We start from the raw sequence: 25,440 nt of genomic DNA, 5'->3' as shown, positions 1-25,440 counted from the left end.
ATGATTTGGCAGCAGCTCTAGTGGACATTCCTGCAGTCAGCATGCTAATTGCACACTCCCTCAACTTGAGACATCTGTGGCATTGTGTTGTGTGACAACTGTAAATTAATTCCCAGCACAAGGTGCACCTGTGTAATGATCGTGCTGTTTAATCAACTTCTTTATTTGCCACACCTGTCAGGTGGATGGATTATCTTGGCACAGGAGAAATGCTCACTAACAGGGATGTAAACAAATTTGAGATAAATATGTTTCTGTGCATATGGAACATTTCTGGGGTCTTTAATATTAAGCTGTGTGTGTATGTGTATATATAAGCAATAAAGTATATATTTTGTAAGTGAAAAATAGTTAATGTTTTAGGAAAGTTGCGCCCAGCTGTATTTTCAAGAACACTGACTCCAACCGTGACTACACTTCCTCCGTCCTCCAATTTCCGCTTCAAACTCTCCAATGGAGCATAACTGGGGAGGAAGTTCAGTACCTCGGCAGGGGCTGTGTTTTTGTCACCTGGATCCGGCCCTGCCTAAGGTTTCCATCAACCATATCACATGCAAGGATTATTAACGTTTCTAAACGTTAAAACAGAGGGTCGGGATCATAGTTCATTGATCCAGCTATAGTCCATGCGGTACATTCAATTGAGAACTCAAGGGCTGGGTATATGTTCCCCCCCCTTGGGTTTTCCAGAGCTAGTCAACCATACTACCACTTTTTCCTCAAACATTTAGAGAAGGACCACAACGAGGGGGGCGACAATTCACTCTGAAATAGTATTCACATTTATGTTACTTGTCTTCTCATTGTTACTTTTAAAAGGAAAAAAACAATACGGATGTTGGGTTTCTACTACATTTCCCACAATCCCACCCTGTACAAAACAACAACGCGCAAATGTCTCATCCGGGTCTCTGTGGTTCCTGTCTGGCGACCTGTCGCCATTAGTTTTAGCTCGTCCGTACGATCATATATTTTTTGGGGGGGGATAACTGCACAATTGTCCGTTTTCCATTCTTTGGAGAACGGTCAGCGCCTTTTTGGGGCCAAGTGTTTCCCAGAACGCGAAAACGCTCAACGTTCCTGGGTCTTGGCCCCGGTGTGAGCCTTCGCTTCGTTCTCAATTTCTACACCGCCTCCATTACTGAGACGCCTAAATTGTGTCTCTATTTTTCTTGGTTTGTTTTGTTGTCAAGATGTCGCCGTAATGGAGTCTCCCATTTTGACCGAAATTAAACAGGGCCTTCGCTGCCTGACCCGCACTCGCTACAATCCGCTCTCCTCTCCCTTTGTCCCATTTAATGCTAGGGAGCTCGGACGCTCTCTGCCCGGAACTCGGCCTAAATACCTCTCGCAGAAAGGACACAACCATGGAGAAGAATCCAAACAGCAATGCCAACAGCAACAAGGTTCCGCCCCGTTCGAGTTCTACAGGCCCAACACCGGGAGAATCTAAACCGAAAACAGGTGAACATTAATCAATGGCTTTTCTCATTCGAACTAAATCCTAGCCAATCCCCCTCTGGCTGGTTTATAATTGTAGTCTTTGTGTGTCACGGAGTAGAGCGACACAAGGTCTATAGGTAACGGCTAATCAGCCTACAAAATGACCCCCACAGATTACAATTCTAAAGAATTTACACAAATATTATCTTCTTAGATATTGTGTTGCTGTGGGGTCGTTCCATGTCGTAAGCCATTTCACCCACCATCTCAGAACAGAAAATAGTAGCATTCCTGCAATATTATTTTGTTGCAATGTAACTTGATATCTGAGAAATTAAGCAAATTGATTGCACCCAGTGACAATTTTTTTGTTTATAAGATTTATATAATATTCAATAAATATATGCCCAGTACCTAACATCTGATTTGGACCAAACATTTTTTTTCTAACAATTAGTAAGACATGATGACTCCAAAGAACTGGTCAAAAGCCACCCACGGGCCACCCCACACCAATCTCAACCCAACAACAAGTATACAGTATCAGTTCTTGTATGTCTGAAGTAGTATGGAGCTGCGGCTTGGAGTATTGTTTCTTCATCATCTCAGTGAATTTGGTGATGTCACCAACAATTACCAGCTTCTTACCACTAGAAGGTGTTCCTTCTATTATGTTTTTTTGTTTAACCAAATAACATTTTGGTTTCCTTAACATGTAAATGCTCTATGGACAAGGTATGATTGCAACCCATATTTTGGTAATGTTGTCACTGTTTCAAATGCTAACATTTTTGCATTTGTAGCACAAATCAGTGGTACCTATATTTAGCACTTTTGTGCTTCGTATCCAAATGATCTATAAAAGGGATGGGCAACTTTGATTGGGGTGGGGGACACATCTGAAATCATCATGAGGCTCCCCCGTCCCCACCATGTGAGCAAAACATTTTAGCTACCCCCTCTTGACAGCGGGGAGTGACTTAATTGATTTATATATTTAAAAAATAATGAATGCACTTCTACACTTTGCCATGGTAAGTAGAGAAAATGTTGTGGTTTCTAAAGCACGTTTGCTGTAATTCTACACATTTTGAAATGGGGTGGGGAGAATATTCTGCAATTTTATAACTAATTTCATGTAATTCTACTCATTTTGCCATGGGGCAGAGAGGAAAATGTGCGGTTTTACAACCAATTTCCTCCAGTTCTACACATTTTGCCATAGGGTGTAGAGAAATATATGCAGTTTTTCATGTGATATTTGCGTCAGTGACTAACTAATTCAATGGTGGACCCCTGATCGGTAATTCAACAATGATTAGGCCAACTACAAATTTGTCTAGCGGTCAGCTATCTAAACTAAACAATCTCAAATGTTTGCACACATGGGCAAATTGAGTGACTGTCAGTGACTTACACCCTGACTACACCGCTCGTGTTGCAAAATAAATTTAGAAATCATTATTATTCAATTGTTGCACCCATACTGCTCGCGCACGTCAACGAGCGTCTGCGTTGCCAAGGGCTAAAATAGAAGTCAGGTCTATTTGTGACGCAGATCGCAGTGCAAGTCCTGCCTCTCCCATTTCCTCATTGGTTTATAGAAGCAGATACCCACGTGCCATCTCCTCATTGGTTATACCCACTTGGGTGATTGAAAGACTAACTGTGTTGTCGTGGTAATACTATGAAAGTTTAGATGCCAATCACCATATACGTTCAAAGAAGAAAAAGCCTGGAAGGAAGAGATGACTAGAAACGATTCGGTTGACTGTTTTATGTGTGGATTAATTGTCAGGTAAAATAACAACTCAATGTTTATATCCCAGGATAAATTGGCTAGCAACAGCAAGCTAGCTAAATAGGACAAATTAGCAAGCTAGCTAGCTAAATTGCCATAAACGTTTAATGCTTCTCGACCGGTCCCCAAATTAATGTAATTGGTTCAGAGTTTGAATTGATATTTTAACCTGCGTGTCGTGATCGTGTTTGGTGTGGGGGGACAAAATACATTTATGCACGATGGCGCACGCACGCAGTCGGTTTGGGTTCCATGTTACATAACAAGAGAAGAACTGCTGCTGCACAATGAAATTGAAATTACACCTTGCGTATTCTAAATTGCAAAGGTATATTGAGACTGACTGGGGGGGGGGGGGGGGGAATTCTCAATTTACTGTTGCAAGTTAGAATAGTAGAATGCGCAAGGTGTAATTGCCACGGGCCCTAATTTGCCAATCCCTGATCTATAAGTAACTATTACTTGTTGATTTGACCATAAGGTTTTGTAATGCTAATATAGATACCATTGACTTGCATTAGATTTGTTCCACAAATGCTCAAAGTTAGCATTTGAAACAGTGGGCAACAAAACCAAAGCATGGGTTGCGGTCATACTCTGTAAGCGGTCTATTGTCAAGGTAAGGAAACCAATGTCATTTTGGGTGAACGATTTCAGAACAATCTGAGATGGTTGGTGTCAATCCTCTTAAAGTGCTTTTTGAGGTGGAACAACCCTGTGGAAAATCCCCTTCACAGTCAGTTTATTCTGTGTATTGGACATTCATATTGCAATGTACAGCCTTACTTATGCATATTGGGTCCATGAAATGGGGTACGGCTGTACAATGCAAAAATTAATGTCCAATAAACACAATAGGAACGACAGAGACCCGGATGAGACATCTGCATGTTGTTTTGTACAGGGTGGGTTTGTGGGAAATGTAAGAACCCAACATTCATCATTTTTTAGTTTTCCCTTTGAAAGTAAAAATGAGAATACAAGTAACATAATCAATTTTTTATCATATGTTTCTTTAGACCTCCCTGAAATAATGGATTTATTGTGATGGTGGATATGAAATGAATTTATTAAACATCTACTTTTATGTAGCTGTTCCAAAGGCGTGGAGACCTGGAGATGCTAAATGTGTTTGTTAATTACCGGGCAATTACCATGAGACCGGCAGTTTTTTGCATGGTAATAACCGGTTGACTAAATGTCATGGCCGTCACAGCCCTAGATAAGAGTGAGTCAAGCATCTATCATCATGTCACCAGAATAAGAGCCTCAATATTTAGCAGCAGGAACACCGTGCACGTTCACCACCCTGTGAAGTTGTTCATAACTTATTTCATCTGTAGCCTAATAAAGTGCATGGTTTCCCTGAGTTGTAGTAAGAGGACCACACATGATCATCGCGTGACTCCAAATTTACTTCGATATGATGGTTATTAAATCAATATTTGCCCATAAATGTTTCCATTGCCATTTCTCGCATTCTGTCAGCATTTATAAAATTGTACCAAAACTGTGTCCATCACAGCTGTCGTGATTTTTAATGAAATGATTTAATATGGTATGACTTTACTAATGTGAACGTGGTTACCAAGTAGGCTGATACCTCGGGATCCAGTCCATGAAATGGTGTAAGGCTATACATTGCAATATACAGTACCAGTCAAAAGTTTGGACACCTACTCATTCAAGGGTTTTTATTTGTACTATTTTCTACATTGTAGAATAATAGCGAAGACATCAAAACTATGAAATAACACATTTGACTGGGACTGTATGTCCCCAATGCAAGTATAATACATCCACAGTGCAGTTCCAACAGATTTCTTAATTTTTTTTGTGTCAAATTAACTATTGTCTTTTATTGAATTTAAACAACATTTCAACTTTGTTTAGCGTCTAGTACAGTTGTTACACGATTACACTTTTTATATGTTTGCATCAGTTCAGTGGGGTAATTTTATTTTGAAGGTGATCTGCCAATTCCACCATTGTTATTCACGACACACTGGTCATCCAAGCCAGAGCATGTGAGCAGAGTTGAGCGATTGGAAATCCCACACGTGCTTGCGCTCCATGTACGTCCTTGTCTTTCCTAAAAACCACTCCACGCTCACAGGGAAAAAAACTCCTGCTCTGAATTTGCTCCATTCATTAAGATCACAATGTAACCAGCCCCCATCTTTTTTTGTGACGACCTGGACCTACCAATTTAGTTTTTTAAGTATTGAAACCAAACCATATGGATTTGAATGAAAAGTATTTGAAAAAACATGAAAAGGTGAATGTAAGAAGTTACCATAATTTCAATATACTACGTATCATATTAAACAGTATAAACACTAAATAGGTCAGGAGCCAGACAGTGAGCCTAAGAAGGAATGAAAAATGAATTATTTAGACTATTTCAAGGCTATAGCCTACAAAGAAATACATTTGAAGCAGTTGCAAGTGCGACACAATAGGCTGGTAGGGACATAAAACACATTTCATGGTATTAAATCATTACATTATATAAATTGCGCATATAGGCTGTGACTTACTTAGAATTTAAATACATATTAAATAAAAAATGACTTTCCTTTTGAATTTATTTTCAGAAACATGAGTTTGGCCAGTCTGTGGCTTCAGGCTCGTGATGATGCCTGGAGAGCAGGTCACCAGCGAAGAATATTCTCTCTACACTTGCTGAGCCACTGGGGATGCTAAACCCCCTATTGTGCGTTCTTGCCAGGATGGGCAGAGTCATTTTATTCTTTCCATAGGTAGACCTAAAGTTTATTTTTTTAGGCTAAATAAATATGCCAGGCTTATTGGGCCAAAATCAGTTATGGCCAATTGTATAGATAATATAACAAAATGTTTAAGGGATCTGATTTGTAGTGTGTAAGTGTGCCATTCTAGCAAAGTATTTATCTACCCACCTCGTTCCTTTTAGCATGGTGTACTTACTACGTGCACATCATACTTCAGGTAACTGAAAATACACTTTCCACAATGATTCTTTAGTTGTGGACACTACATCACCGCACCTTCTCTCTTGCCCTTGGTCCTGATCTTTATAAGTCACCTTGATTTTTATCAGTATCTTTATGAAAATATTTAGGGAACTCCATGACAGTAGCTAAAGCAAGGGGCTATAGCAGCACACAAGTAGACTACAAATGCATGCTGGGGCGGGCATGCCCTGAGCTCGTGAAGTGAGCATTGCTGGAGCGAAATTGAAGCGGGCGAGAAGGCCGATGCTCCAGCCTTTGGGAATCTCGCGCCACGCTGCAGTCACATTGTGCACGCTCCGCTCACATACTCTGATCCACGCTACGTTGCAGGGCCTAGTGGTAGGGCTGGTTTGTTTACGTGATATTGGAGGTGATGTAAGTCGTGCCTTTTGACAGAGCATTGACACATTCACCAAGAGTCAGGTGCATAGTGATTTCTGCACATTGCATTGAATTGAATGTATTTTGGCCTTTTCAATATGTTACTGATATGTAACCACCGGTAAACTATTGTTCAAACAGGCTAAGGTGGGCTGTTTCATAACTGCAGTATGTGACCCTCCGTTGAGGAGAAAATTATTCCAAGTGTGTGTTTCATGCATATACAGAATACTAATTTAGTATTTTTGTACAGTCGTCCATAGAGGCTGGTGGAGTTAGCTGGTTATAGGACCTACGACAGTGGATGACATCTCATTTCGTCATTGTAGATCAGTGATCACCAATCTTTTGAGTCAAGATCACTTTCGCAGTCAAAAAGCAAGCCGAGGTCTACCGCTCTGATATTATTATTTTTTAAACAAGCCTATGCAACACAAACATAAAAACAGTTCCATTCATTTGGGATTGAGGCACGTAACAGGATCTACACACATAACAGGACATTTTAGAGTGATCTATCACTTGTGTGCAAGTGTGACTTGACTTGCTCTGGCTTGTGCTGATAAGTGCACATGACACGGCCCACTCTGTACTAGTCTTGTGGGTTCTAAAGATGAGCTTTTTTTTTTTTTAAACGAGAGGACCGGCAGGATATGTTTACCTTTTTACCAATATGCCTTTCTGCGTTGGTGTCTTTCAGGGAGGTATTTGGTACAACAGTAATAATATCAGCAAGATCTGCATGATCTTCACCCTTCCTTTGGTTGATTTAGGCTACAAGCTGGTACAAGTTCATTTCTACTTTACATCATAGTGCCTCACGGGCAACAGTGAGCATGAGAAAAGCAATGATAATGCAAATAGAATTGCTGATGATCCTGCTGGAATGATAAATTCCCTTATTTTTCCCCTGTTGTTCTCCTCAGATGGTAAGAATAATGGAGGTTCTAAGCGCTACAGCCGCAAGCGAGAGCCCTCCGTTCCCAAGAGTGACAGTTTCCCTGGCCCTCGTCGCACCAATTCACAGAAAAGCAAGAATTTTGACAAGAGACCTCCCCAGAGAGGTGGATCCCGGCAGTATTGCGTTACAGGTGAAGGAAGATGTGACGAGGTGAGCATTCACAAGATAACAAAAACATGAATCTGTCGTTGGCTACGGAATAACCTACATAAGCCTATTTTAAGAAAGCTTTGTTCGGCCCTATACTTGTATATTCCCACCTTGGGATCTTGTTCGCTCTTAAATAGCACTTATTATAGTGACATTATATGCTAGAGTGATTTAAGTCACTGATTGGTAGAAACAAGGCCCATAGGAATATTATTATTTCTGCCTGTGAATCAGGAAAGTTTGGTTGTAATTATTTTCTCCCTTCCCCCAGGTAGCAGAGTGCCGCCAGGCTGAGTTCAACCCGGCTCAGTTTGCTGGACCTAAAAAGATCAGTCTAAACCACTTGCTCAACTTCACCTTTGAGCCTCGTGTGGGCCATGGTGGTCTAGGAGGAGAAGGACACTCCTGCTGGGGCCGCCGCAACAAGTGGGGCCACAAGCATAAGCCCTTCAACAAGGAGCTTTTCCTGCAGGCCAAGTGAGCGCCCTCTCAATACAAATTTTTCTTGTGCAGTATGACATAAGGCTTGTTGAATTGTTGGATTGGTGTTTTTTTTACCTTTTGGTCTCCTTTTGCTTTAGCTGCCAGTTTGTGGTGACCGATGACCAGGACTACAAGGCTCACTTCACTGACCCAGACACTCTGGTGAACTGGGACTGTGTGCAGCAAGTGGTAGGTTCCGTACATCAGCCCTCTCTTTCGCATGAAATCTCCACCTCCTAATTGGACTTTTAATGCATCTATTTTTCCCCCCTCTAGCGCATCTACAGTCATGAGGTGCCCTCCTGCCCCATCTGCCTCTACCCCCCGGTAGCAGCCCATATCACCCGCTGTGGCCATATCTTCTGCTGGCCATGCATGTTGCACTACCTGTCTCTCAGTGACAAGAGCTGGTCCAAGTGCCCCATCTGTTATGAGTCTGTGCACTCTGATGACCTCAAAAGGTTAGTGAGATGTTAAATAGCCCCGTTAGAACATTCTCTATCGCCACCTTTGGGAAAGAAAATATAATGGTTGAAAATGGTGAATAACACACTCTATCCCCTCATGTCTCACTGCAGTGTGGTTGCGATGGAAACCAGGCAGTATGCAGTCGGTGACCTCATCACCATGTGCTTAATGCGGAGGGAGAAGGGGGCTCTGGTGGCCATGCCCAGCTCTCAGTGGGTGAAAGTGGAGGAGCCTATACTCTTTGGAGGTGAGCGATGAGGAGGATGATTGCCATATGTTTGTGTTGTCACGATACCAGAAGTTTGACTTCTATACCACGTTTAGTATCACGATACCGCAGCAACAAAGAAAAGGCAAGGAGAATCACACATTTTAATGTTTTAAGTCCACAAAAGTGATTAAATCACACCAGGGGAGGTCTGGGGAAAAACGAATACATTTTGATTTGTGTATTTTTGACCCTTTATTTCATGTGCACATGTACCAGTGTTGCCATGTTTGTGGTTTTCCTGCAGCTTGGGCTACTTTGAAAATGATGTCCTGGAGAAAATGTATTGGTTGCTGGTTTTTGGGCTATTTCTAAATGGTACTTTTGCAGCCATGGCATTTCTCTTTTATAAAAACAAATAAAAAATCTAACCTCTTCTGGTTAGGATCCTTCATCTCAATATCTGCCTAAAATGACATACCCAAAACGAACTGGCTGTAGCTCAGGACCTGAGGCAAGGATCAAATCAAATTTGATTGGTCACGTACACGTTTAGCAGATGTTATTGCGGGTGTAGCAAATGCTTGTTTCTAGCTCCAACGTTGCAGTAATATCTAACAATTTCACAACAATACACACATCTAAAGGAATGGAAATAAGAATATATAAATATTTGGACGAGCAATGTCGGCGCGGCATAGACTAAGATACAGTGGAGTAGAATAGTATATAAATATGAGATGAGTAATGCAAAATATGTACATTTATTAGGGACCTAGTGTTCCATTATTCAGGTGGCCATTGATTTCGAGTCTATGTCTATAGGGCAGCAGCCTCTAAGGTACTAGTGATGGCTATTTAACAGTCTGATGGCCTTAAGATAGAAGCTGTTTTTCAGTCTCTCAGTCCCAGCTTTGATGCACCTGTACTGACCTCGCCTTCTGGATGATAGCGGGGTGAACAGGCAGTGGCTAGGGTGGTTGTTGTCCTTAATGATCTTTTTGGCATTCCAGTGACATTGGGTGCTGTAGATGTCCTGGAGGGCAGATGGTTTGCCCCCGGTGATGCTTTGGGCAGACCACCCTCTGGAGAGCCCTGCAGTTGCGGGTGGTGCTACTACTGTTGTGTTGTCTGCAAACTTGATGATTAAGTTGAAGGCGTGTGTGGCCATGCAATCATGGGTGAACAGGGAGTGCAGGAGGGGACTGATCAAGCCCCCTTGCGGGGCCCCTGTGTTGAGGATCAGCGAAGTGAAGGTGTTGTTTCCTACCTTCACCACCTGAGGGGCGGCCCGTCAGGAAGTCCAGGACCCAGTTGCACAGGGCGGGTTTTAGACCCAGGCCCCAGCTTAGTGATGAGCTTGGAGGGTAATATGGTGTTGAATACTGAGCTATAGTCAATGACTTTGCACGCACACTGTTGCATATTCGTGATACTATTTGAAAGGAAACACTTTGAAGTTTGTGGAGATGTGAAATTAATGTAGGAGAATATAACACAATAGATCTGGTAAAACATAAAATAAAACAAACTTGGGCATTTTATTGCATCATCTTTGAAATGCAAAAGAAAGGCCATACATTGAGCTGGGATGTTGTCCACAACAGGGCAATAGTTTGTGTGCAAAGTTTCAGACTGGTATATTCAGGAATGTGAGCGCTAGGGCTGGGCGATATGGCCAAAATCTCACATCCCGATACAGGTCATTTCCTATAACGATACATATCACAATATACACATTTTCTGTAAATTCAATTAATAAATAGTTTATTTAACATGACCACATGTAAAGGCCTATTTTTTATTAAATTTTGAATTATACTCAACAAATTGGCATTTGGTACCTTGGTTCGAGTGTTGGCACCAACTCACGAAACCTCTGTTTCTCGACCGTGTAAATTGGGGCCATGTCTTTGCAGATGTAAGTTGTAACGGCAGCTGTTATCGCCTTCCATCTTCGTGATTCTTTGCCATATGCTGTGTCGCGGGCAAAAGCCTCTTGCAATGTCTGAGTTGGGATTGTTTTGAGCGCTCGACTGTACTTTTTTGGGTCTCATCCGTAGAGTCTCCGTAATGTTTCACATGATTCTTGCGTAGGTGGTAAAAGAGGTTAGTGGTGTTTGGGCCGGTTGTCAGAACCGGCCTGCGGCGTATTTTGCAGTGAACGGTTTTCTGGTCCGTTTCAGACTTTTCATACCCAAACCACGTCCATGCGACCGAAGTAGCCCCTATTTTAGGTACGGTCTCTGTGCTCTGTGTCACATTCACTCTCCTCCATGTTTGTTTGTGTTGAAAATTTCAGAACGCAAAGCGACTTTCAATGGATGAAAAGTATTGCCGTGAAGAGTGTGATTTGCGACACAACGAAATAAACGATAGAGCATAATATGAAACCATAGACGTTTTTCTATCGTCACACGATATATATCGCCCATCCCTAGTGATAGCTACATAATATTTAGTATGAACTTTCCCAGGTGTCCCTCATGAGTTTGCCCAAATGTAGCCAAGTGGCCGAATTGGTCAATTGATTAATGTAAGTACAAAACATTTGTGTATGTTCTCTATAGTTAACTTATTTTTTAATTAACACAAAGATGAAGGGGGCTGTACTTTCCAGTAATGTCCAGCTGAGGTCCTGGCTGCTTTTTAGGTCAAAATGTTGGTGGAAGTGGCTCCAAATAATCCTCTAGCACAGTGTGCCAACGGTCCTCTCCCTCGGTGGTAGTTGTCGCTGGTGCACTGGTCCTCCTCCGCTTATGGGCTGGCCTCTTCACACCTAGATGGCTGGGTGGGTGTGGAGCCAGAGAAAGCAGCAGGGGTTAGACTGGAGGAACCAGTTCCTACTTTTGAATGAGTGGGGGATGGAGGGCTTGAATGTGGTCTATTTAGAGTTGGCTCCCAGAGGTCATCTCTACCACTATTGTGGATAATTTTATATTTTTTCAGTGAAGTAAAGTTTACTATTACTTATTTTAGTTAACCTTTATTTTATCAGGGGTGAGCCCTGCGTCAATACATCAAATACACAAGACATATCTATAAACATTTAAATAGAGTATGGGGAACACAATCACTAGAATTAAATATGTAGACCAATAGGCAACATGACACTCAAACCACAGCCAACATAACATACACACACAGTGCATTCAGAAAGTATTCAGACCCCTTGACTTTCTCCACATTTTGTTACACTACAGCCTTATTCAAAAACAGACTTAAAAAAGAAATCCTCAGCAATTTACACACAATACCCCATAATGACAAAGAAAAAACAAGTTGTTAGAAATGTTTGCAAATGTATTAAAAATAAACGAGACCTTATTTACATAAGTATTTAGACCCTTTGCTATGAGACTTAAAATTGAGCTCAGGTGCTTCTTGTTTTCATTGACCATCCTTGATGTTTCTACAACTTGATTGGAGTCCACCTGTGGTAAATTGAATTGACTGTACATGATTTGGAATGGCACACCTGTCAATATAAGGTCCCACAGTTGACTGTGCATGTCAGAGCAAAAACCAAGCCACGAGTCGAAGGAATTGTCCGTAGAGCTCAGAGGATTTTGTCGAGCCACAGATCTAGGGAAGGGTACCAAAAAAATTCTGCAGCATTGACTGTCCCCAAGAACACAGTGGCCATCAGTCTTAAATGGAAGAAGTTTGGAAAACTCTACCTAGACTCTACCAAGACTCTACCTAGAGCTGGCCGCTCGACCAAACTGAGCAATCTGGGGAGAAGGGCCTTGGTCAGGAAGGTGAACAAGAACCCGATGGTCACTCTGACATAGCTCAAGAGTTCCTCTATGAAGATGGGAGAAACTTTCAGAAGGACAACCATCTCTGCAGCACTCCACCAATCGGGCCTTTGTGGTAGTGGCCAGACATTGTTAAAATGCACATGACTGCTTGCGTCGAGTTTGACAAAAGGAACCTAAAGGAGATTTGATGAGAAACCATATCCTCTGGTCTGATGAAACCAAGATGGAACTCTTTGGCCTGAATGTCAAGCGTCACATCTGGAGGAAACCTGGCACCATCCCTATGGTGAAGGCAGCATCATGCTGTGGGGATGCTTTTCAGTGGCAGGGAATGGGAGACAAGTCAGGATCGAGGGAAATTATGAATGGGGCAAAGTACAGAACGCTCAGGACCCCAGATTGGCGCAAAGATTCACCTTCCAACAGGACAATGACCCTAAGCACACAGCCAAGACATGCAGGAGTGGCTATGGGACAAGTCTCTGAATGTCCTTGAGTGGCCCAGCCAGAGCCCGGACTTGAACCCGATCTAACATCTCTGGAGAGACCTGAAAATACGCTCCCAATCCAACATGACAGAGCTTGAGAGGATCTGCAGAGAATGTGAGAAACTCCCCAAATACATGTGTGCCAAGCTTGTAGCTTCATACCCAAGAAGCCAAAGGTGCTTCAACAAAGTACTGAGTAAAGGGTCTGAAAACTTATGTGAATGTGATATTTCAGTTTTTTTTAAATACATTTGCATACATGTCACGAGAATTTTCAATCCCAATGATAATAAATAACAATCAATAGCTTTGACCAATCCCCGAGGTTTGTAAGACCCTGGGTTGAAGAATAATTAAGTAAAGACTCAGCTTATGCAAAAGGTTCGTACAGTTTATTCACAAGCACTTTCTAAAGTCCATAATACAAAGACATCCATTTTATAACTCACTCCCTACTTACGCACATACCTCCACACAAACAGTAGATAGCCAACGCACATACATACACACGAACAGTAGATAGCCAACGCACATACATACACACGAACAGTAGGTGGAATGTATCCTTCCCCATGGTTCTCACCATTGTTTATCACTACCAAACTGGCAGTTCCATTCCCCCGAGATTAGAGGAACCTTGACAGGACTCCCTGTGAGTTCTAGCCAGGTCAGGTCATACACAGTTTAATTGTTCTCGGTATCTTCTTAGTCACACACACACATTTCTACTTGTCTCGACCCAAACCTTATTATACTGAAGTTTACCATTCTAATTCATTATACATGTTACAGAAATGAATGATTACTAATAGTTACATTTAATTATTCATTATATATGTTACATAATGTCATAATTACGTTTCAGGGTGGAATTGCTTAGTCATTACCTTTAAGTATATAAATTCCCTTATCAATCCACCCCATGACTAAATAATACACACTGATACATCAATCGCCATATGGAATCATAAATGTTCTATAAAAGTAAACAAAACCAATATATGTATTTACATCTGATACTCATCAATGACTGTTCTAGGCCTATATACAATTATAACTCTTCTTTTTAGGATTTTCATTATCTTCATTAAAGGAACAGTCTGTCTAAACATTGAAGATAGTCTCATCCAACATTGGCTCCTCGTGGTTGAAAGAAACGGAGCCATCTCCTAGGCCTGGAGGCCTGTATTCGTCATCCCACTGGTCGGAGCTCGGAATCGGTCCATATCTCACCATCTGTTGGTCTCTAGCATTCTGGTGATTAAACCTCTCACACATGGGACCAAACAGCATCCACACAACACCAACACACTCATACAGGTGAAAACAGCCCACAATACAGTACTTAGGACATTCTTCCATTTCCCAAACATGCTATCGAACCACCCAGTCAGGGAAGTATCCACCCCAGAGTTCTCTGCTAACTCATGAGATAATGTGGTTAAACCAGCCAGGGCCTTGGTCACTGATTCGTCTGGAGCTGTGTTATTAGGAATGTACGTGCAATAATGAAACCCAATCATTCTACCTACCTCGCCCTTTTCTGCCAATAACATATCGAGAGACAGCCTATTTTGCCAGGTCATGAGGGAGGTGGCGGATAATTGGTCAGAGAACCCCTTTACTGCATCCCCGGTTATCATTCACAAATCTCTGTTGAGCCCTAACCTCTACTACCCGGAATGGTACCTTGGTGTCGATGCTGGTCTGGTCGAAGCCCACATACCATAACCCGAGATCCTCTTTCTTCACGCTTCCCAAAAACCGCCAACCCTCTCCTGCCCTTAGTCGGTCTGCTAGGTACCACCCCATACTCACACTTCTAGGAGCACCCACAGTGAGGAACGGTCGGGATGGGGAATCTTCGTTAAGGAGGTAACCCCCGGACCCTGTTGGTACTTGGTTCTTCTCCTAACTCTGTGTGTGTGATCAGCAGTGCTTATATGTGTACATACCTCTTTGCGATGGGTAACGTAGACCCAAGGGACTCTCAGCTAATGGCAAAGGCAGTGGTTAACAGAACCTTGTATGGGCCTTCCCAACAGGGCTGCTTCCAGTCTTTTCTCCTCAGGGACTAGATCCACACCCAGTCCCATGGTTGGATTGAATGAATCACCTTCTCCTGTAATTCACCTGTTGGACACAAAGTCTTGGACATACGGGTTTGGTTAACAAACAGTCTTATGTGTTCTGCTAGTATATCTTCAACTTCTATGTCTACCTGTTCTGGTCTCCCTAACTCTGGTATTCTAAATGAGATAAGCGGAAGTGTTATCCATTGTTTAAAGAAATAGATCCTAGTAAACCAACTCTAGGGATAATATCTGGACCTAATATTTTAGCTACCCTAATCATGTCCACCAAGTAAGTTGGGAACGCTTCTACCCATTTAATATACTTATCTATTATTGTTAAACACCCCTTCTTTCCCTCACTTCGGAATAGTTCAATGAAGTCCATTTCCAATTGTTGGAATGGATATTCTACCAAAAAAATGTTTTTAAGTAGTTATCCTCTAGGCCACTAAGTCTTTCCTAACCTGCTCTACCATCCTTCCTCCCTGTTGGCATATGGTTCTGCCCATGTGTCAATATTGCTGCATATCTAAACAATGACTTAGGTAGTATGGGTAACTTATCATGATGCCAAATACAATCTGTGTAATTTACAAATAGCTAACTTTTCTGGCAAAAGTACAGCATCTAATAGATTCCAAATCAACTGAGCATGTGCAATAGGTTTCCCAGAGGTATTTACTATACCTCTGTGGCAGAATTCACAACTAGGGCTGCTTTCTTTGCCAAAACCTTGGAGAATTGCACTGTGCATCTCTTTCTCTAATTATACCCCCGTCTACCAAGTCCTCAAAGGTGTGAGTAATCTCTTTTATGGCCTCTGGCTTTCTGTGGGGGTGACGGCCACATTCAATAGTCATTGTATCTCTTCCCAACAGATGAACTAGGCATAACCTGGAGTTGAGGACTGGAATGCATGCCTGCCCTCCTGACATCTCATGTTTAATCACCAATGGAGCAGACAGTTTTTCCACTGTCTGATGTCCCGAAGCTGAACTGACAATCTTTTCCCCATTTAACACAAGTCTACCATAATTAAAACCTATTCTTACTGGCTTTATAACCTTATTCAATAAAAAAAATCTGATAATACTATAATATAAATTTTACAGCCTTGTGTTAAATTTCTTACATTACATACAACAACAGCTAAGGGAAAATAAATGTGGCTAGGTTACTAAATGTTACTTAAGCCAAAATAGTGGGATTTTTCAAAATAACCTTATGACAATTTTTTTATAAACCCACCTCGCCCCATTTTTTTTTTAACACATCTTTCCATGAGAGTAATGTATAAAATAAAAAAAATACTACTACTGGTCAAAAGATAAAACAAAATTTCAATAAACAATAATCAGAAACTATCACACAACTTTTACAATTCAACTATTCAGACCTGAATCCCTTACAGCAAAATATAGCCTGCGAGCACAACTAACTGACCAATTCTTACCAGTCGGCAAAAATATAACGTTCTGCCGAACCTCTATTGTAAGATTAAAACCAAACTTCACAACTTTCCCTTCTCTTTCGGCTTCACACTTATGAAATGTCCGAGACTTAAAAGTAACATGTAAATCACCAAATTTATAACACACATCATTCAACCCTTTAGAATAAAAAACATTTCGCTGGGCACAACTCTATCGCCATTACCTATCTGCTTATTATTAGGATTCATAGATTTTAGGCAACTGTCTCTTCTGTGATTCAGTTATTCTCCTATTCTCAATACGTTATTCCAGCAGACCATTTAGGCAACAGACAACGTATTACATCGAAATCGCCTCGCTATTCTTTTGGATGAATTAGTCTTTCAATTTTACTTAAACAAGCTATTATCGTTCAGTTTATATCTTAAACAAACACTAACGACCGTATCTTTCCAGGAAAAATATATCAATAGTTGAATTACAATCAGAAACCCAGATTTTAGTCTATTGGTGCATAGGCTGTGAAACAAACCCGCGCCTCCCGTGTGCCAGGCGAGAATTATACGACTGGACCACCAAAGCTAGTGAAATGACGAAGACTCCTCGCAAAGAACCCTATTTATAATTGTCTGTAGTCGTAAAATCAGGCACGTACTACTGAGACAATTCCCAAAAAACAGCCGTAATTTAAAATGTCCAAGCATTTCTCCGGCGATGATTTTCATTACTCTCACTCTCGTTGTCTCTCTCTCCCGCTTGTCTCCTTATCTTCTCTCCTGCCTTTCCCTTTGTTTGCAGTTGCCGTGGTTGTGTCCCACTCGGTCACAATGTTTACAGGGAGCCTTACACTCCCGGGCGAAATGTCCTGTCTCATCGCAATTGAAACACTTTCTATGGTCTGATCCTGTGCATTTTTTCCCGTCTCTCTTAGGTCCATTTCCCTTAACCTCCTTTGTGCTTATCTACAATTACCCCGATAGTAACTGTTCGATGCTCTTCTCCTTTCTGTTCTCTCTTTTTACTGTCTCTGTGATTATGGCCTACTTAATTGCAGTGTTTACACGCCGCCTCACAGTCTCTAGCAAAATGACCCGGTTTGTGACAGTTAAAGCATCTATCTCCCCCTTTCTCTTGACTCTCTCTATCCACTTTTCTTGACTTTCTCCCTTTCTCTACCTCTATCGACTTTCTCAATAAGGTTGCTAAATCCTGTCCTCCTTTCTGTGTCCCTCCCTCCCTCGGCTCCCTGTGGACCAGCATATAGGGGAGGTGGTGACGGGACAGGCGGCACCGGGTTTTTCTGCCCCCGTTTCACCACCACCACCTCGTCGTCTGGATTTTCCCTCCATGCTTGATCTACCAGAGAGGTGTATAATTTGGGTTTGGGTGGTGTCTCTGTGGGAGCCGTGGGAGTCCTCCCTGTCTGCTCCTGGCTACCTAATCCTTCCTCCTTAGTAGCTCCCTTTTTCTTGGCCCCCTCCTCTCTTTTTCTAGCTTCAGCCAGCCAAACGCGAGCGATGTCGAGCCCTTCTGCCTGTTGCTTCTGTGCCTTGTCCCCACATACCCTATATATTTGTTTAGTCATTGATTCCAGTTTTTCTATATTTAAACATCCATCAAATTCATACTTTTTTCCTCCATTTCGGGCCAAAATAGATAGTTTCTTTTATCTTTTCCCTGCATATATATTTCTCATCTCCGGTTAATTCCGGAATCCCTTAAGAGGATTTACTACCCATGTTTATTTAATTACTATTATTGTTATTATGCTTCTTCTCACAATCTATGTGCATGTACTATTAATCTCTGTGTGTTTTCTATTACCCTTAACCTATGTTGATAAATACCTCCCGTTAATCTCTCCTAGAATTCCGGAATAATTATCGGGAAGACTTTTGATATATGATTTAGTTCTCACACATATACAACAATAAGTTCATACTTTCATTTGTTTTTCCTTATGACTTTTGACTGTATCAATATATCAATCTCGCGCGCAAATAATTATCTTCTTGTCCTCGTTCAAAACTTTCTGTGTGTGTTTTTAAAACTCTGATCCAATTGCTTCTGTGTATCTCTTCTCACAGTCGACGTGTGTGCTTATTCCTTTCCTGAAAAGATATAGAGGTGTCTTTCGATCGGACATTAGGTCTCACACGTATACAACTATAAGCTATATCCCAGGGTTTGTAAGGTCCTATTTAACAGCCTATTTTTCTGTTCCTTGTGATTTATGACTCGTTAATATCTCGTATCTCACCCCGCTATATTAGGCTTCCCTCCTTCAATGGATAATCAGACCTAGATGTGTGTATTTAGACAGGCGACCTATGTTACTCTGCAGTACATTTTTTTATTCAGTTTGGGGGAAGCCTTTTTCAGTTTGGGGGAAGCCTTTTTCAGTTTGGGGGAACCCTTTCCATCTACCTGAAGACGGTTAGCATTAGCATGCTAAAGGCTACACAAAGTGATCGACATGCACGCACAGAACTGTGTCGTATTGTCTTCAGAAAGTTGCAGGGAATATGAATCGGTGATGGATTCTGTTTGTCTTAAACTTGGGCTAATTTAATACATTTTAGAATAAGTAAAATACATTTAGTTGGTTTCCAAACGTGAGACATTTGATAGACGAACCGGAAGTAACAAAATTATATCTAATAGTTTTTCATGTTGTAGTTGCGGGGACAATACTCTCGTGACACCGCCATACCGGCAGTCATGACCACAGTCAAAGTAATCTCTTGACATGTTTTATTTTATTTTTATTTATTTATTTTTTTATTTTACCTTTATTTAACCAGGCAAGTCAGTTAAGAACAAATTCTTATTTTCAATGACGGCCTGGGAACAGTGGGTTAACTGCCTGTTCAGGGGCAGAACGACAGATTTGTACCTTGTCAGCTCGGGGGTTTGAACTCGCAACCTTCCGGTTACTAGTCCAACGCTCTAACCACTAGGCTACCCTGCCGCCCCATGTGTTTGTAGTAACCAACTTGCTAACTACCATCAGGTCCTAATGGCCTGATATTCAGTGCTCTATTGTCCCTCTAACCACTCTGACATCAATGCAAATGTTATCGAAATCACATCAACCACTTATCAAAATAATATCATGATTTTAAAACTCACCTCACTGTGACGACAGCAGGTTGAAACTGAGTGGGAAACATGGTTGTCGTGGATGTTGTTTCAAAGCCAAACAACAAAATGGACAGCGCTTTAAGGGGATTTCATTCAAAGCATTTAAGACGTTGCATGTAGAACACCCATACGCATATTACAGCTTATGCATTCGCCTGTATATGAGCCCAAGCCACACCCCCAAAAAACTGAATCAAAATAATGATAAATTACCTACCGCATATAAAAAAAACATTTAAGATGTCTTTGGTACATAATTGGTCTAGCCTATAACCCAAAATTAAACAATCTAGTAATTTCCTTTGAGTGTGGACTGTATTATGCATTCTGGATGGAATGAGTACCTCATGCTACGCTCCAGTCTTTCTATCCACGAGTCTGGGAGAGAACATATAGGCCTAGGCGATGCCGTTGGTTCACTGATTGTGCAGGGTGGCTTAGAGTTAGCCTACATTTTATAGTGAATTTGATTTTGAATAACCTAGTAATGAGGCACGTTTTAATATTTTCATAATTAATAGGTTGACACTACCTTTTTTAGCTATAGAATATCCCACCACTGTGTTTCTCCATCTCCTCTCCATTGCTTTCTCGATCGCGCAGAGATGGGGGGGCTGTCAACAGTTTATTGAAATGTTTTGTTGTGAAAACTTGTTACTATCGACGTTTCCAAAATGAAGCATTGGGTAGCTGCAGGAACATGGTTGGAGAGCCCATGACAAACATGTGTGAAGTGAAATTAGTGTTTTTATAAACAGACATTTCTATATGCAATCTCATGTGATAGCAGAGTTTTGATGGTTGCCACTAAAAAGAGGATCCCAGCTGCTACTATAGTAGCCTACCCAGCATGATTTACACTGCGGGAAAGCGGCTGACAGTCGTTATTCGAGTGCATACGGATTACAGTTTCCTCTGTCCCTGGTCCTGCCCTTTTTTGCGACTTGTTCAAATAGTTAATAGCCTGTAGTCGCATCATGGAGCCCATATATGTTTGGATTTCTAAGACATTCTAAGGTTTGTGTCATTCACAACTAAAGTTGCCAAATAACTCTAAATCCTGCATATAGGAGCCGTTTTTATGCTCAACATAGCCACTTCATATGCACACCCGCTACGAAATTGATAAATATATTTTCCATTTTATTTCGCCAAGTTCAATTATGTTATTAATACAATAAAATCATATAAAATAATGGCACTCATAAGCATATCGTGTCTGCTAAATAAACTAGCTTACAGCCTTTGACACAGCGCGTAGTCGGTTCTAGGCCGACTCCTTTTGAAATACACTTTTTTTATTTTATTTGAATGTTTCTGCCTAAAATAGATGATGAATATATGGTGATGGTGTGTATTACATGGATTTATTAGACCTTTTAAAAATGTTCCAAAGGTCTGCAGGACTTGTAGGCCTGGAGATGCTAAACGTGTTCTTTCATTAACGGTCAATTACCGTGGGATCAGCAGACATTTGCATGGCAATAACCGGCTAACAAAATGTCATGACTGCCACAGTCCTAGTTTGTAGTATTGAAAAAGTACCAATGTTTTAGTGTACCGTGGGACACTGTTTACCATATACCTGTTTCTGTGGTATGGTATATGTGCGTCGTTGTGACATTGCTGTACCCCTGTGCTGTAGATGTGCATCTGAGCCCGTACTCCAAACTGCTGCTGGCCTCTCGGGAGCAGGTGCTGGGCCTAGTGGCCGAGGAGAAGGCCGCTCTGCAGGGTCAGCTCACCCAGGGAGAGGATGCCACAGCCTGTTTCATCCAGAGTGCCCTGTGCAATCTGCAGGTAACACTGACAAACTAGCAGCTTGTAATTTAAAATACAGGCAGCTTCGACTGCATGAAGCAAGAAGTGATGTGTGTGTGTGAAGTTTGACTTGTTACACAAACTTAGGTCAAGTTATATTATATAGCATGAACTGACCCACTCTCTTTCTTCTGCTGTGGTCCAGGAGCGAGTGGAAGCTCTGCTGAAGCACCAGAAGGCATGTGCTGAGGACAACCTGGAACTGTTAAATCTCACCCTGGCAGATCCCACCTCCCCTGAGGAGGAAGTGGTGACCACCTTTAGCAGTACCAAGGTAAGTGTTTGCATTTATAACCCATTAATATACTCTCCAAACTTGCCCGTGTTAGTGTTATTGGCTCTGAGAGATTCTCCATGTTTTACTCTTTCCAGCCAGTTCTGCAGTATTCCTCTGCATTTGATGATGAGGTGGCAGAGGTTCCAGAGGAGGACCCTGAGGAGGCCACCGGTGAGGAACCACAGCTCCCTGAAGGGCACCTGGAAAGAGTGCTGGAGGAGTCCCCTGAGGATGCAGCGCCCCAGCCTGCTGAGGAAACGGCGCGCCCCCAAACCTCAGAGCATGGCCCCTCCTACTACTTCTACCAAGGTAGGATTCTCTTTAGCATAACTACGGTTTATCCGTGTCTCTCCACTTAGCATCTGCCTTGTCCTCTTTATTACATTCAAAAGTCCAGTCTCTGCACTTACTCCTTTGTTCTTCCAGCGGAGGACTGCCAGCAGATGTTCCTGCACCCAGTGAACGTGCGCTGTCTGCAACGTGAGTACGGCAGCCTAGAGGCCAGCCCCCACACCATCACGGCCACTGTGGTGGAGATTGAGGGGCAAACTATCACTGAGGTAAGTGATTAGATCTAAACCAGGTTTGTTCTTGAAAAATGTACCAAGACTTTGTTTCTTCTGCTTCATCCCAGGAACATGTGCAATATCTCAGGTTTTGATTCTCTTGGCTACAGGAGATTCGCCGTCGACACCGCTACCTGGCTCACCTGCCGCTCACCTGTGAGTTCAGTATCTGTGAGCTGGCCCTGCAGCCCCCCACCCTGTCCAAAGAGACCCTGGACAGCTTTGCAGGTCAGAACCTAACATACTCTCTATTCTAGTCATGTACATTGCTTCTTAGAGTAAATACTAATCCAATAATGATCTTCTTTCTCCATCACTTTTTTCAATTCTGACTCTCAGATGATTTGGAGAAAAGAAAGCGTCTCAGACAAAAGAAAGCAAGGGATGAGAAGCGCAGGGAGAGGCGTATTGAGATGGAGGAGAACAAGAAGCAGGGGAAATGTGAGTCCATATTACTTTTGGTTGTTTCTCAATGTAGAATGCGTAACTGAAAAATTGTCATCAGATAAAGTATCTTCATATGAATGTTTTTTTTCTCAGATCCAGAGGTGCATATTGGGCTGGAGAATCTTCAGCAGTTCCCGGCATTTGGGTCACCACCTCACAACGGCAGTCCACAAGTGTATCCTGAATTTCTGTTGGCCCCTCCCTCAGCCCTCACCAGCAGCGCTGTCTCTGGTGAGACCAGCTCTTTCAACTGTCCTTTATTTTGATAGGCTTGGAACTTTAAAGTGTCACTGTTTTATGGACTCCTTATAGTAATGTTTGTATTTTCGTGCCATGGAATTTGTTTTTTATTTAACTAGGCAAGTCCGTTAAGAACAATTTCTTATTTACAAGGACAGCCTAGGAACAGTGGGATAACTGCCTTGTTCAGGGGCAGAATGACAGATTTGTACCTTGTCCGCTTAGGGATTCGATCTAGCAACCTTTGTTACTGGCCCAACACTCTAACCACTTGGCTACCTGCCGCCCCAAATATAGCACATTACAAACGGTGTCTTGTAAACTGAAACGCCATTTCCATCTTGTTGTAGATGGGATGATGTTCCCTAGTCTGACTGGAGACAGCCCTGCGCCCAGCGTGGGCTGTGTGGAGGATGACTCTCACTGCATGTCCTTCGCTCAGGTCTGTAGGCCTAACTCATTCATTTAGTCACTCCTACATGTCTGTACCTACAATTTTTTTTATTACAGACTGATTACCTTGGATGTCAGGATGTCACAACTTTTGGATATAGACAATTTAGATGACTTATCTCTCATCACCCCTTATTCTCCCCTGATAAGATGCTGAGGGATGGGAAAGCCAGGGCTGATGTCGGGCCATGGACCACTCCAAAGAAAGGTGACAACTCTACATCATTCATTTTTCCTCAGTTTCTGTTTGCTCTAATCAGTTGGCAAGGCGAGCATTGTCAGCTGAACCCTATGTTTGTTTGGACCATAGAGTGTCAGTATTCGACAGTGTTGGTCCATGTTTGACTCCTGTTTTTCTTGTGCTGCTCCCTCAGAAATGCTTCTGGCTCCTCCAGCGGCAGACAGCGATGGAGAGAGTGATGTGTCTGACCGGGTCCCAGTGCCCAGTTTCCAGAACTCTTTCAGCCAGGCCTTTGAGGAGGCACTCCTGCAGCTGGACCATGGTCCAACTGCTCCACCACAGCCAGTGGTCATCCCTGGTCAGTCTTTCACTGTGTTTGTCTGTGTCTTAGCTTGTGTAAGTGATGCCTTATTTGTGGAGTTAGAATACTGCATACTTATCCTATTCCTTCTCTCTCAGATGAAAAGGGGGGGAAGAAGAAGAAGAAGCAGAAACAGAAGCTTCTGTTCAGCACCTCTATGATTCACACAAAGTAGATGACACTGAAGTTGAAATGTATCCCTTCACCTGCTCAGATTTGAGTTTGATCCATCTCCCATCACTGTCATTTTTCCATGCAGCTCTATTTTAGAATGACAGGCAATAGAGAATTTGTTGTTGTATGTAGCCCAGGTAAGTAATGCCTCCACCACAGTCCCACTCACAATTTCTTACATTGTGCAATTGGTTTATTATGTGTTCTACAAAGATTTGTTCCAACTTCCTGCCACATTGAAAATCTTCTTTAAAAAATCTGCTGTAAGGATGGAGGGTAGAATGAGTTACATTTGTTATAGAGACCATATTAGGATCTACATTGGATTGAATGGAATTGTTTTGAGGGGTGCATTTTATTTGGGGTAGCAGTCAGCCAGCTGCAGGTACGTCACACCCTCTGAACCATCCCAGATTTCCAATCCCAAATCGCACACACTGTCAGCCCTGAATTTGGTCTTTTAAAAAAATGTCTGCTTAAACAAAAACAAAAAACTCATCCACTGCAAATTGTATGTTCTGCTTGCGTATTACTCTGATTTGGCCTGAACATAGCACAACCTCTATGCATGAGTCTGATTCTCATACCGGTCTGGAGGAAATGCAAGGAATACAGTGTAGCTAGTATTAAAGAAAGGATTGGAAATCTTTTGTGTGTTGATGGCAGACAACTCAAATGCACTGTGGACCTTGTGTTAGAATTATTAGACCATGGATATGCAGTTTCTTCTCTTTGCTCTATTCATTTTCCCCCTTCTACCATAGTCATTTGTTTGTCCTTCCTAGTCTAATTTGTAACATTGGCACTTTACCCCCCTGGTTTCAATTCAGTGTTGCAAATATGTTTTGTGTGTGAAGCTAAAGATCTGCTGACTTTTGATTACTTGCTATATAAGGAGTGAAAAGGTGGGATGTAAAGATACTATATAGAAGTTTTGTTTGAGGGTTCCTTTTGTTCTTTTTTAAGTTTGTAGTGAACATGAACATTAAATGTCAACTGGCCTGACATTGGAATAAAGGATTATGCACAATCACACTAATTATCTGGTTATTTTTTGTATTGCAGCAAAATGAGAGGGTATTGATGCACAATTGTTATTTTGTTACTATTATTTTTGACTTTAGT

General features: G+C 41.9%; 1 protein-coding gene across 1 annotated transcript; it reads left to right on the top strand.

The window, feature by feature from the left end:
- Positions 1–875: 875 nt before the first annotated feature.
- LOC139389593 (ring finger protein 10) lies at positions 876–25,354 on the top strand. The gene is made up of 17 exons (XM_071136434.1): positions 876–1,464; positions 7,548–7,732; positions 8,004–8,209; positions 8,314–8,404; positions 8,492–8,676; positions 8,794–8,930; positions 21,441–21,595; positions 21,762–21,890; positions 21,989–22,202; positions 22,320–22,453; positions 22,570–22,687; positions 22,799–22,900; positions 23,000–23,137; positions 23,497–23,588; positions 23,750–23,807; positions 23,974–24,138; positions 24,240–25,354. Exons 1-17 carry the CDS (start codon positions 1,299–1,301, stop codon positions 24,314–24,316), a joined length of 2,352 nt encoding a protein of 783 aa, XP_070992535.1. The 5' UTR covers positions 876–1,298; the 3' UTR covers positions 24,317–25,354.
- The last annotated feature ends 86 nt before the right edge of the window (positions 25,355–25,440 follow it).

This window comes from Oncorhynchus clarkii, chromosome 30, assembly GCF_045791955.1.
Source record: "Oncorhynchus clarkii lewisi isolate Uvic-CL-2024 chromosome 30, UVic_Ocla_1.0, whole genome shotgun sequence".
NCBI lineage: Eukaryota > Metazoa > Chordata > Actinopteri > Salmoniformes > Salmonidae > Oncorhynchus > Oncorhynchus clarkii.
This window is presented reverse-complemented; position numbering and strand designations above follow the sequence as displayed.